The sequence below is a fragment of the Crocodylus porosus genome, unplaced genomic scaffold (assembly GCF_001723895.1).
Source record: "Crocodylus porosus isolate Cpor-Errol unplaced genomic scaffold, CroPor_comp1, whole genome shotgun sequence".
Lineage (NCBI taxonomy): Eukaryota > Metazoa > Chordata > Crocodylia > Crocodylidae > Crocodylus > Crocodylus porosus.
In genome coordinates, this window is record NW_017728906.1 from 166434551 (window position 1) to 166448132 (window position 13582).

The following is a 13582-nucleotide window of genomic DNA, read 5'->3' on the forward strand; positions in this document are numbered from 1 at the left end:
CTGCTTACATGCTTAGCTGACCTCTTCCACAGCATAGCCACCCAGAAGAAAAAAGTTGGAGTAATACCTCCAAAGAAATTTATAACAAGATTACGAAAAGAAAATGGTAACTTCATTTTTCTTTTTTTTCCTTGTGTAGCAATTGTATCAGCTGTGCCTTAGAACTGAAATTGAACTGTTTTCTCGGTCTGAAAAGTAATTAATTATTCCTGTATTGTGTCTGTGTGTATAATTTGCTAAACACAAGAATACAAGTGATGCTATTCAGGACAAAATCAAAATATAGAACAAAGTTGAAATCTGCAGGATCTATTTCCACTTTTGTCTTGTATAGATTTAAGCACATTGTTAAGTAATAGAGGTGGTTTTGACTGTTTAATAATAGTAGACTTGGACAAAAACAGATTTTTAAAGCTTTTCCACTATATTGTTTCTCTCTCATGTATTGTCTTGGTTTATATCAAAATGAAATATTTGAATTTTTTTTGTTCCAAATCTTACTTGCAAGAAGATTATTAATTAAATGTAAGGGGGAGGCAATGCTTTCTTTAGGTTATATCTTTTATTGGACCAGCTGCATACTTCAGATAGTCACACAAGTTTTCAAACGCAAGACATTTTTCTTTAGCGCCAAGGAGAGAATATTTGAATGTAGCAACTGAAGTACAAAAAAGTTATCTTTCCATGTCAAGGCTTTGAGTCTGGAAGGTCCTGACTTCAATTTCAGTTCAATTAGTGCATCTTTAACCTTTTTTATTTATTAGGATTAATATATTCTCTAAAACTCAGTAATGTGCTTAATACCAGTCCTTTTAGTGTTATGAATACTTACAATTTTCAGAGATTTATAGAGCTGTCATTGTCATGCTTGGTGTTCAGAACAATTTTTGTAAAAATTCTGTATAAACCCCCCCGTATAAACTGAAGTCCTGCTAGGCTTTCCTGTGCTAGCCTGTCCCCCAACAAGCTGTAAGCTCACTAATTTGAGTACAGAGTGCCTTCCTAGGCACCCCTGCCATGGCTTCTTGCTTTCCCTTCAGCCAAACTCATGCCTCACAGGCAAAGTGGCTAACAAAAAAATCAGCCAAACTGAATTTAAACCTTCCTCTGGGTTTTTGCACTATGGTAACTCCTACCCCACTCTGAGCTGTCTCCTTCCAGCTCTCTAAGCTACATTTTGTGTTGCCTGTGGATCCCTCTCTTCCAGCCTTACTCCTAAAAGTTCCTTTTCCTGCAAAGTTCAGTTTCTTCTTTATGTAAAGACTGACTCCTCTGGCTCAGGAGCCGGGCATATATTTCCATGGGCTCCGCTCCTTTCAGTCATCTGATCTCTGATTCCCCAAACCAGGCACAGGGCTTTCACCTTTGCCCACTAATAACTCTTCACCCCTCTGCTGCAGCTTACCCAGCTGCTCTTCAGTCTCTACTTTATAACTGGAGCTCTGCTCTTTGCTGCTGGTTGTAGGGCAGCTTGCTCCCAAGTAGTTACTTTTAGGTTCATCACTCCTATTGCTGTCTTTCCTGGACTGCTTGCTTGCTTGCTGGCAACTGACTGTAGCTCAGCTGCCGTAACAGAACTCATCCCTGTAATAGTGTTTTCTCACTCTTACAAGTAATAGAGGTTATGGCCTTTTGTTACATCACTGAATAGCAACTTCTAATTACAACTGATCTTGGAATCTATTGAAATGAGGATCTAGAAGGTGAACATTTGGTCCCTTGAGCCCTATAGTCCTTTTGTTGCTAGAATAAATTGTTTGCACTTCATTTCACTGAACAGGAATTCCAGGGGGACAGAAATGGAGTTGGATAACCTTCAGAGCCAAGTACAAACTAGAAAGACTTAATCGTAAGAATGAGTTGTATTCCTTTCAGTATAGACTTAAGGAGCCAATGGATGACTTGCCAGGTGGCTGTTAGTTGGAGGTTCTGTACACTGTTGAATATTAAACTTTAAGATGAATGACTTCAGAGGTATAGACATGTTCATTCATAATAGTTTTGCAGAAATGCCCAGTGTTTAGACTTGTATTTGTATACCATATATCCAAACTGTATTCTGCTTTTACAAATCTCTAGCCACATAGGACCAATCATAAAGAATTTACTGTCTGTCTTTCAGTCTCCTGTATGATCTGTTTCTATCATCTCTGGACTCTTAATTAAGAATATAAGATAATGATCTTATAGCATGTCATTCTGTATGTTTATAGTTAGCTAAGGAGTGACTGAAGAGTTCTGTTTCTGTTGTTCAAACCACTTTTAATTGTAGATGAATAATAGCAAGGACATCTATGGGGTTTGATTCACTGTGCTTTAATGCCAAACTATGCATTGGGCATGCAGCCCAAGGACATGTGTAATGCAATGCTGCTAAGAACCTCATGAGACTTGCAGCATTTGTGCCACCTGAACTTCTTTAATTAAATAGAGGGTTTATGCCTGGTTTGTTTTGGCAGCTAATATTTGCGTGGTTGTCAAGAGACAAGTGGTTTGGCATGTAAGCTGCTTGGTTCATAGGTTCTCATGATATGTGGTACTCTTTGTTTAATGCCTCCAAGTAATCTGAAACTATCATTGCTTTCCCTGTTCTGCCAGCAGCTCTCAGTATTTTTCTTCTTTCTGTAAAGAAATGTTATTCTCTCAGACCCTCTAAAATTCAGTTATTTCCATATGCACAGCCTCAAAAATACTTTCCTAAAGAAGCAGGCTTCATTAAGTATTTTCTTTTATTCATTTTCCTAACTGTGGCAGCCATCCTTTCACTGTGGGCTGATTTTTACTATGTATATTTTTTAACTAAGCACATATTGCCCACTATAATTGAGGTACAAACATGATTTCTCTTACATGACACATCTACAGAAGCTTCCCTGGAAGAATGACATGCTTACTCTGTGGCCACGAATGTTTTTTATATTGGCAGCAAAGCAGAACTGTTCTCTTCCCTTGTGCAACATACTACTCAGTAAGAGAGAACAAGTTGTTGGTTAATAAGTGTAACCCAGGTACACCAAGGGTGTATATGACTACCTGGTCTCGAACATCTGGTCACGTGCGGCCTTGGCCTGAGTGGCCGGCGGTGTTCGCCCTATGGTCTCCTGTAGGCCGCTGAGTTAATGTTTACTCCTGGAGCGGCCTCCCCCAATCTCGCCTGCCACGACTTTGAATGTTATACCAGTGAGGGGGCTGACCACTCGGGGTCCCTCTGCAGTGTGGAGTCTGTCTGGCAGTCGTCTGCGGGGCTCCACCTCCCATACACCCTGGCCTCACGGCAACCCTCGGCGGATCGCTGAGTCTTCTCGGCCATACCCCCGATACTGTTGTACTCCTGGTTATGGTAGCCTTAGTAGCACTTTCCTGTCCTGAGTACTAGCTCCCTAAGGGTGACTCACTTAGTTAGCCTTGAGTTGTCTGCGATCTCTAACTCTGATCCGAAGACCAACTCCGCCCAGGTCACAACACCTGACTCATGCCCCCAAAACAAAGGTGGAGCACAAAAAGAGCTCCGATGCAGCTATCTAACCAGTGTCGTCTTGTCCTACTCCTCAACTCCTCCAAAAGGGGGAAACGCAAGGAACCCACAAAACAAAAAACACTACTATCATGAGGAACCCATGTGGTCCCCTCCCTGTTCCTTCCGCCAGGGGTACAGGATGCCTTACTCCCTATGAACCTGCAAAGGGTTAGACCCTGTGTGTGGCTAGGGTAGCTTGTGGCCTCTCCCTGGGGTCGTCTCCCCCTTTACTCGGCCCTCTGAGGGCTGTGGCACTGCTGCTCTTCTCCCCTGTTAGGGACGTCTCTCTTCCGGTGTCTTGCAGCACCTCTGCAGAAGCCTGGCTGCTTCTTACATTAAGAGTCGGCACCCAGCCTCTTGCTGCCTTGCTTCGCAGCCCCTCTCTCTGCTTCCGCCTGGTACCTTCTGGAGGGAGAGTCTCCTTTGCCTCCCAGGTGCCCCCGACGATCCCACCTGCAATGGAGTAGAGAGCCTTGTCCAGCTCTCCTGTCCCTCCGGCGCTGCTGCCTTTTGCCGGCATCAGGAGCCTCTTCTGACTCCTCAGTCCTACCGGCAAGCTGTCCTCTGCTGGTTCTCCCTCTCCGAGAGAATCCTGGGTGGTGTCCAGTGTTGGTGCCTTCCCCGGTTCCGCTCTCCATCCTGCTCTACCTTCCCTGGTGATTCACTTTATCCCTGCCGGCTGGTGATTGCTGATGACATCACCAGTCAGCTTCAGCTGTATGAAGGCACGGCTCGCGACCCACATGGGTTTCTTCCCTCATTCCAGCTGTGCCACAGGTCCTGTTGTGGGTAAGTGTTTCCTTTGTGTTGCTTTTGTGTTTACTTTCCTTTTTTCGTGTGGTCCTCGTCCCCGAGGTCCCCATTTATAGTTTGGGGTCCTTTCCACTGCTTTCCCCTGGGACAGCGTGCCCTCCCAGCCAAATAGAGAGGAAGTGGTGACAGGCTAGGATATTGAGGGAGGGACATCACCACCTACATGCAGATCCCTCCATTTTCCTGTAGAGACAATCCCACAAGTGTACACTTAACTATATACAGTTTTATTATTACAGATATAATTAAAACATTTACATGGCAGATCTAATTGAATACCTGATATTACAAAATAACTTTCATAATCTCCAAGGCAAGAAATGAGTTACCCAACCCAATGAAACCAATAATATTCACCCCAGTGGGTAAAACCCAGTACTTAAAAATATGTATACAACTGACCAAAAGATTTCTTCAAGCTCTCAAACCCATCAACATCATGGTTAATAACACTAAAATAATAAGAGCAACATTATTTATAAAATATAAAGTGCAACATAAACTCAAAACCTCAGCTACATAGGAATCTAATTATGAATTCGTTCCCAAAGCCTGGAGAACAGGGGTCCCCTCACCCCCTTCCAACAGGGCCTTGGGACCCACCCTCTGGAAGGGGACTTCCACCCAGCTCTAGCGAGGCCACTTCTAATACCTCCCTTCTTTTTCAGGGCCCCAGTGCTCCAATAATTCATGGCCCTTCTGATGGCCTTGCTGTGCCCCTAGGGCCTGGACTCTGTGCATCAGACTATGAACCATGACGAGCCCAAAGGTGTCTCACCCTCCCAGTGCTGCTACATGCAACGGGTCCCTGCAGAGTGACAAGCCCAAGGGTCTCACACCCTCCTAGGGTTCTTTAGGAGCTCGGGGCTATTCCCCACTGGGGCAGCTCATCCCCATCTTTTCTCACTCCGATCTTCCTTCAGCTCCCCTGTCATGTCTGCCCACATGCCAGGCATGCTGCTCCTTTTATATACTTCAGGGTCTCCATCCCCAAAGTTCTCAGGACCAGGCAGGTCTGGACTGATCCTTGACCTCTCCCTTCGGGGAAAGTACATGGCCTTGCGTACACTGGCTTGCTTCTGTTTGGTGGATGGGCTCCACCAATCAGAATTGCAGAATCTTGAGCCCAGGACTCATCTGGAGCTCAGAAGGTGAGTCTGCTACATAAGCATTTATTTCTTCATGAAATTGCTAATTTGTTTCCTAGAGTGAAATCTGATAGAGGCAAAGACATTCTTGAGGTGGTATTTTGAAGGACTGTCAAAGCAGTAATCGAAGTACTGCCCTCCTGAAATCAAAATTTACTCTGAATGCAGTGTGAAAAAATAGAGGTTTGTGAAGGAGTAAGCCCAAGTGTATGTAGCAACCCTACTTCTACAAATAAGAGTAAATTACAAGCATGTGCCCTTGAAGCCGTCATCTCCTTAGGTAAATGAATCTGGAGAGATCCAGAAAAAGGAAAATTGTTTAGTTCATGAATAGTAATACATAATATTATCCACTTAATTTAACTACCTGTCCAGCATTAATAGGTAGCCCACGGTGGAAGTAGACTACTACAGTCACAAACCAAGGTACAGTATTGTAAACATTAAAAGATTGAGTCTGCAGTGTCAAAACCTATTTTGATGTTTTGGTGATGATCATTTGCCATTATCTCATTAGTTGGAAGTCTTAGCTCAATTTTTTATGCTAATCTGTTAATGCAGCTTCTGCACTGCCTTTTTTTAAAACTGCTCTCAAAGTTGGAGAACACTCATTCTAAGTACCTGCATGTGTAGGTGCTTTGTATATAATAGTTCTATTAGCACCTATCAGAACTACATGTTGGAATCTGCCAGGTTGCACTTATGATAGTGCAATGGTAGGTTGTTTTTTTATTTTTTTTTGTTTTTAAAAGCTGATGTAAACTTGGCCTCTGAGGCCAAAATGGCTGTGGTACTTTATCTCTGTTCAACCCTGTCTAAAACCCCTATACATGAAGGTGCCCTTTGTGTGCTATCCATTCTACAGATATTTTCTTACACTTGCAGTAAGTTTTTTCTTACAGACACTGATCTTTCTCATTTTAAGACTTCCTTAGTGAAACAGTCATGTTTCAAGTGCTTAGTCATACATAGTTGAAAACATAGACCAATGTTGATTTTTTTGTCTAAATCTAAGGACCTGTTATATGTCTGACTGTAATCTGTGAAATTGTCCTGTATTTTGTAGTATTCTTAACCATTCATTTTTAAGATAGTACTGTGTAATCATTTTAATAGTTTATCTTATTTGTGTTTTATAACAAATATGTATGAGTGGAGTCTAAATGAAAAAGTGTTAGTCAAGTCTTAAAGACTCATAAAACAGAAGGATCAAAAAGATGTTGCAGTTTCTTAATACAAGTGATTGCAAAACATCCTAATAATACTGGTATTTCAAGGCATTTATACTTCATGCCATTTCCATAACCACATTTGATATTAGGAAACTTTTGCTAACAATCCTTCCATTTATATAATATGTAGCTCTGTCAAAAATATGTAGAGTATCCCATTCTACTGAAACGTTCTAATGTCATTGTTTTACCAGTATTTGAAAAGTTAAAATTGATGGTGTATGTTTACAAAAAATATCCGAGAAAGTCTGTATTTTTTCCTGATGCCATGTTTTATCTAGTGTTTTGAAAACTCATTGGAATTTTCATGCTAGATTTTAGCTACTTGTTTAATCTGTTTCTATTTTTATAGAGCTCTTTGACAATTACATGCAGCAGGATGCACATGAGTTTTTAAACTATCTACTAAACACAATTGCTGATATTTTGCAAGAGGAAAGAAAACAGGAAAAACAAAATGGCCGCCTACCTAATGGCAGTATTGACAATGAAAACAACAGCAGCACACCAGACCCAACCTGGGTTCATGAGATCTTTCAGGGAACATTAACTAATGAAACAAGATGTCTTACTTGTGAAACTGTAAGTTTGTGTTTTATAAGACAAATTTGTATTTCCCACCTTCAAAACCCATTTCTTTCATATGCATTTAAAATGATTTTAAAATTGTAATTTATACTCTCTTTATTTTTTGGATATGTACACATGATTAACATGCAAGGATAATTTGTTTTTTTTTTAATGTAAGCTTGAATGTGACCAAGGCCTACTTATATTTCTCGCTTGTATAATAATAAGAATATCTTTAAAAAAATAAACAGTTTATTTAAATAAGAAGTCACGAACTCTAGGAAGAAAACTATTATTGCTCAGTGAAAGAACTGAACAAACTCTGGAATGGAAAATATGCATTTATGTTTTTGAGCCATAATCTTATAAATGGATTCAGAATTTATATCAGTATAACCTTGTCATGACCCCACCAAATTGTGGGTGTTTGTGGAATACCATGAATATTTTCTTGTGTTTATTTCTCTGATATGGCGTATGTGGTCTTGCTGGAAAGCCAATGTTATGCTATATCCATTTATGTCACTTTATCATTTTAAAAATATGTTATGCTGTCTATATGTATCTTTATTATTTTAGTCATGGTTTAATTAAAGGAACTGAGGGATGAATACAGATTTCCCTCCATTTATGCAGGTTCTTTATATGTGAATTTGCTCTTATGTGATCAGAATAGATGCTCCTCCACCCAAACAGATAAGTCTGTGGAGGGAGGGGAAAGGGCCATGGATGCACTGACCCCAGTCCTGGCTGCAGCAGCCCCGGGAGCAGCCAACACCAGCTGCCTGCACCAGGGCACAGTGCAGGGCACAGGAGCAGAGGTGGGTGGGGACAGGCAGAGCATGGTGCAGTCCAGCAGCTGCAGGTAGCTGGTGCCGGCTGTTCCTAGGGCTGCTGCAGCTGGGGCTGGGGTGAGTGCCACTCTGTTCCTTCTACTTTGCTGCCTTGTGCAGCCCCAAGGACGGCACCCCTCCTCCCCACCCCTTCCCTAGTCCCAGCCTCACTCCCTCCCTCCCTCACTGCCATGGGAACCTATCCCTGTTTGAACGTAGTAAAGTGGGTTTGCTTTACGCGAATTAGATTTATGCACCATTCTCCGGGAATGCATGTACAGCATAAATTGAGGGAAACCTGTACTTAAGGAAAAGAGAGTGGCATAACTGCTAAGTATCTCAGGACATTGTGCTGTTAGACCAAGGACAGTTGCCACTCCTGATCATGGACAGAAGGGGCCACTGGTGAGATAGGCATCCAAGGTATTGTCTGCTTGTAATGCAGGAGGGGGAAAACTACCCCACAATAGTGGAAGCATCTGAGAGAAATAGTTCATAGCCAGAGGAATTCCAGGTACCGTGGGTAGATGAGAACTTTCTAAACCATTCTGAGACCCATGTGGAATTGGACAATGCTGATTGGGGTGGGGAGAGGGAGGGATTAGATTGTAGGTATGTAGAGAACTATCTTGGAGATTGGGGAGGACTTTGGAGAAGAGTCCAAGTCCCTGAAGTTCGGGGCTGGCAGGTTCAGCAGGAAAGCTGATCTCTGATGATACTGGCAGGTCTCTCTGAAGGAGTTGGTAGTCAGATGAGAGGGTAAGAAACTTGATTTGTGTTTTTTGTTTTGTCTTCAAACGTATGGTCAGTTTTGTTCATATTTTTTTTCTCCTATATAATACCATCTTACTAATTCCTGTGGTAAAGAGTGATTTCAGGGCAAGTGATACCCCAGGTGTGGGTCTCCTTAGACCAGGGAATGAGCAGTTACTTCAGGTGGAGGTTCTGCTTACTGAATTTTGGCAAGCTATTAAGGGCCGCAAGGTTAGCCTCACCCCTTGACAGGTGCCCCACTCCCTGGTTGCCATCTTGGGACTGGAAGTCCCACCCCATGACCTTTGCCACCAGAAGTTTTCCCCTTGCTCCCTGGAAGTACTCCTTTCAGCAAGGGGGTTTGCCATCTCGGAATCAGAAAAATACCAAATTATATTCTAAAAATCAAAAATCTACTACAACATTCATTAATTTGATTTCAAAAAATATTTTTGTCCTAATTTACATGTGCTTGTGTAGTGTACATAGAGGTGATTGTATAATAGCTTAAAAATGAAATCTTACTCTTATATATTGTGGAGAGGTGGGTATGGGCTTGTGTGGGTATGTGGATGAGTGTGTGGTTTGTGGGGGGATGTATGTGGTGGGGAGGGTGGCTGGGGAGAGTTGTGGCATGTGTGGAGGAGGAGCATTTGCCCACAGCCCCCGTTAGGAGGCAGAGCCCTGCCAGTGCTTGTCCAAGCCTGAGCTCCATGCTCCTGGCCCTGGGGCGCCAATGCAGGCCTGGTGCTCCTGCTCACCACCACTTCCTCCTCCACCTGTCTCTACTGCCCTTCTCCTGCTGTTTCCCCATTCCTCTTCCCCACTTGCTGCTCCGGCACCATGTCCCAGCTGCACAGCCTGCTGCTCCGGCACCATGTCCCAGCTGCACAGTGAAGAAGGTAGGATGCACAAGAGGCAGACCAGCCTGGCTGGCACCTCATGGAGTCAGCCAAGAATTGCAGGGGCCAGACCAGCTCCTGCTGTGTCCTGCAGCCTGGTGCTGCAACCAGGAACTGTGTGGTACCAGAGTGGTGGGCTGAGGGATGGAAGGGAGTGGCAGCAGCAGCAGGCAGAAAAGCAGGGAAATGTCTGTGGCAGGTAGAGGAGGAGTGGCAGCAAGCGGGTGTGTGTAGCACAGCAACAGCTGGGTGGGAACATAGGGCCACAACAGTGCACTGGGGCCAGGGCCATTGGGAACCCAGAGCTGGGTGGCAGGAGCACAGGGCTCTGGCAGGGGCTCTATGGAGCCGGGCTGGGCTGCGCCACCAGGGAGAGGAGGGGGGGCCTGCCCAGCTCCAGAGCTCCTGCTGACTCAGGCACTGCACTCCTTCTGCCCCACCCTGGGTCCTCGCTGGCCTTGGCTCTGCCACACTGGTGCTTCTGTCCAGCTGTTATTGTGCTCCATGCGCCTGTTCACTGCCACTCCCCTGCCGCCTACCACAACCATTTCCTGACTTCCCTGCCTGCTGCTGCTACCACTCTCTTCCACCCTCCTGCCTACCGCTCCAGCACCATGTAGTTCCCAGCTGCAGCACTGAATTTCCCTTAATGGCAGAGGGAGGCACGAACAGCCCCAGGGTCCCAGGCCAGAAGCCTCTGTTAGGCAGAGGCTTCCAGCTGGGAATGGGGGCAGGGTTGGGGGTAGGGTAGGGCTGGGTGGGACTTGCTGCTGCAGCTGCTGTATCCTGCTGCTGGCTTCCCCTGTCATTGTTGACAGGCAGCCAGGGTCAGATAAATATTAATTTTCTAAATTTTTTAGGGGCCCCGTGGGTTGGATAGAATGGCCTGGTGAGCTCAATCTGGTCCATGGGTTGTAGAGGTCACAAACTGCTGTCTGTTGTATAGTCACAAATTCTTTTCCTACCTTTTCTTTTCATCTTAGTTATGACACTTTTTCTTGTATCATCATCTTTTCTATGCATTCATCATCTTACCTTTCATTTGTAGCATCCTATTGATTTAGAAAATTTTATTTCTGATTGCTACAATAATCTTTTGAGAGCTTGTGCAACATTACGTTTTAAAATGTGATGCACTGAAGTATCACAGCCACATGAAACAATGAGGGAAAGGATGGTTGATATCAACTTGAACCTCTTGATCTTCCACTGTGTTTCCCTCCTGTTTTCCAGGTTTACAAGAGTAACCTATGTGAGCCAGCCTCTTGCAGATATCAAAGCATCTTGTCACTAGTATGACATTATACTTCCTTAATTTGCTCATAATATATTGAGATAGATGTGTGATGTCTTCCAATTACCAGCTTTTTTCTCTTTGGGGTAGCATTTTAATATAACACATATTTCCTAATAACTGCTTTTTCTTATTCTTGATTTAATTCCTTTTAACTTAAATATCATAAGTATAAGTTAACTGATGCCATATGATTCTCACAACATGACTTACCTGATTACGTTCACTTACTTTGGAGAAATGAATAATGCCGTTTTGTCAGGCTTTTGATCAGCGCTCAGTCTTCAATGCCATTTAATAAATCTTTTATAATGTGATCCTGGCCAGAATTTCCAGTTATCTAACAGGCCAACCATAATGTCCATTGCTTCATCTATATAGATCTTTTTTTATAATACTTTATGTCTAAGTCAGTTACGTGACATGTCCTGTTTAGCAATATCAATTACTTAGTCAGTTCTGCCTGCAGAAGAAATAGCTCAGACCAAAATGTGCCCTTTTAACATAAAAAAATAAAATTTAGGAGCTTTGTTTTTTGAATCCTGATAATATGGAAACCACTAATGTCAGCTGCTTTGTATTGAAAAAAAGAAAAACAAAATATTTATACATGGTTGCTTTAAAGATACTCAAATAGATTATGTGCCCTGATTAGAAGAGATGCTGAGCACATGTAGTTTAATTAATAGAAGATGCTAGCATTTAGAACTTCTGGAATATGCTTAAAATAAAATATAAAATCTTGGAAGTGCTTGATTATACAACATAAATAATTTACCTTCTGTTATTTGCATACCTAAGCTTCTTTTCTATAAAGGTTAGCTATTGTATCTAACCTATTTTTATTTAAGATATTACTGTATTTTAGTATGCACTTACGTATATTTTTGCCAAGTGAGATTGATCAACATTTTAATTTGCCAGAATTGCTTAACAGTATTAAAACCAATGTGGTAGGATTCAAGAATGCCTTTCATTGTCAGAATCTGGCCCATTATCTGAACTATTTTAATAACCAAGTCTTGTTACATAAATGCTTCCTCCCACTGTATTTTCAGAAAGTTACCATTTCATGTTTGGTTTAAAATAGTGGTTTTCAGACTGGGGTACTGGTATCCCTGGGGACATGAATTGAATTTCTAAGGGGTATGGATAGGAAAGAATGTGAAAACAGAAAAAGGGAATGGGGAAATATAAGTGAAAGAAAAGGAAGAGAAAGTGTGGGGGGGAGGAACAATGGGTGCCTATATAGAAGCAAGGAGGCTGCTCCAATACTGTAATTCCAGCATATTAGAGCAAACTCTGTTAATCATTTGACAAGCTTCAGATAAGTACTCCTGCCACTGTTTTGAAGCATGGGGACACTGATACATGAGATGCTCGGGGTGCTTTAATTAGAGCAGCTTGTCGAGAGCCACCTCCCCACTACCACTCCCAGAGCATGTGTATAAATGCCCAGTGGTTTTACAGTGTCTCTTAGGCTGCTGGAGAGGTTACAGTGTGATTGTAGAAATAGATTGCTAATAAAAAAGTAACATTAACATGTAATTCCAAAGTAGTGTAATATAGAAAGGGATAGGCAACCCAAAAATATTTGAAACCTCTGGTCTAGAAGATCAGATGAAATCTTAAACTCCTACATCTCTTCCTCTGGTTAGAAAATGATAATTTTGTGAGGGGAGTGTAAAACAGTAGAATGACTCTTCTTTTTTTTCTGGAACAGGCTACATCTAGGTGGTCAACCCCTGGCCCACAGGCTAGATATGACCCCCAGATCAGCTCTGTGGGGAGCTGCACAGGTGATGGCCCTTCATGTTGGTTCAGGCATACAGGGTGGTGTGCGGGGCATGAGCCTGGCATGCAGGGACCCAGCCAGGCCTATTCGAACAAGGGAGAAGAGATTGATGTCCTATATCTTGACTTCAAAAAAGCCTTCGATCTGGTATCCCATGATCATCTCTTGGCGAAACTGGCCAGTTGTGGCCTTGGGTCCACCACGATCCACTAGCTGGGAAATTGGCTCCATGGTCAGACCCAGAGGGTGGTAAATGATGGAAATCAATTGTCGTGGTGACCAGTGGGGTTCCCCAATGCTCTGTCCTTGGACGCATATTGTTCAATATCTTCATTAATGATGTGGACATTGGAGTCAGAAGCGGACTGGCCAAGTTTGCCGATGACATCAAACTCTTGGGCAAAGCATCCACACCTGAAGACAGGCGGGCGATCCAGGCTGACCTGGACAAGCTCAGCAAATGGGCAGACGAGAAAATGCTGGCGTGCATCCATAGATGCTTCTCGAGCAAATCCCGGGACGTCATTCTCCCCTTGTACTCGGCCTTGGTGAGGCCGCAGCTGGTGTACTGAGCCAGTTCTGGGCTCCACAATTCAAAAAGGATGTGGAGAAGCTTGAGAGAGTGCAGAGGAGAGCCACGCGCATGATCGGAGGTCAGGAAAACAGATCTTACAACGACAGGCCGAGAGCCATGGGACTCTTTAGCCTGGAAAAGCGCAGGCTCA

General features: G+C 43.2%; 1 protein-coding gene across 1 annotated transcript in view; it reads left to right on the forward strand.

Moving 5' to 3' along the window:
- The first annotated feature begins 22 nt into the window (after positions 1 to 22).
- The window catches only part of USP12 (ubiquitin specific peptidase 12), a 27124-nt gene continuing 13564 nt past the window's right edge, over positions 23 to 13582 (forward strand). The window contains exons 1-2 of the mRNA XM_019530147.1: positions 23 to 106; positions 7063 to 7292. Of these exons, the coding sequence (XP_019385692.1) occupies positions 7080 to 7292 (213 nt within the window). The 5' untranslated portion in view covers positions 23 to 106; positions 7063 to 7079. The remainder of the gene's footprint in view (positions 107 to 7062; positions 7293 to 13582) is intronic.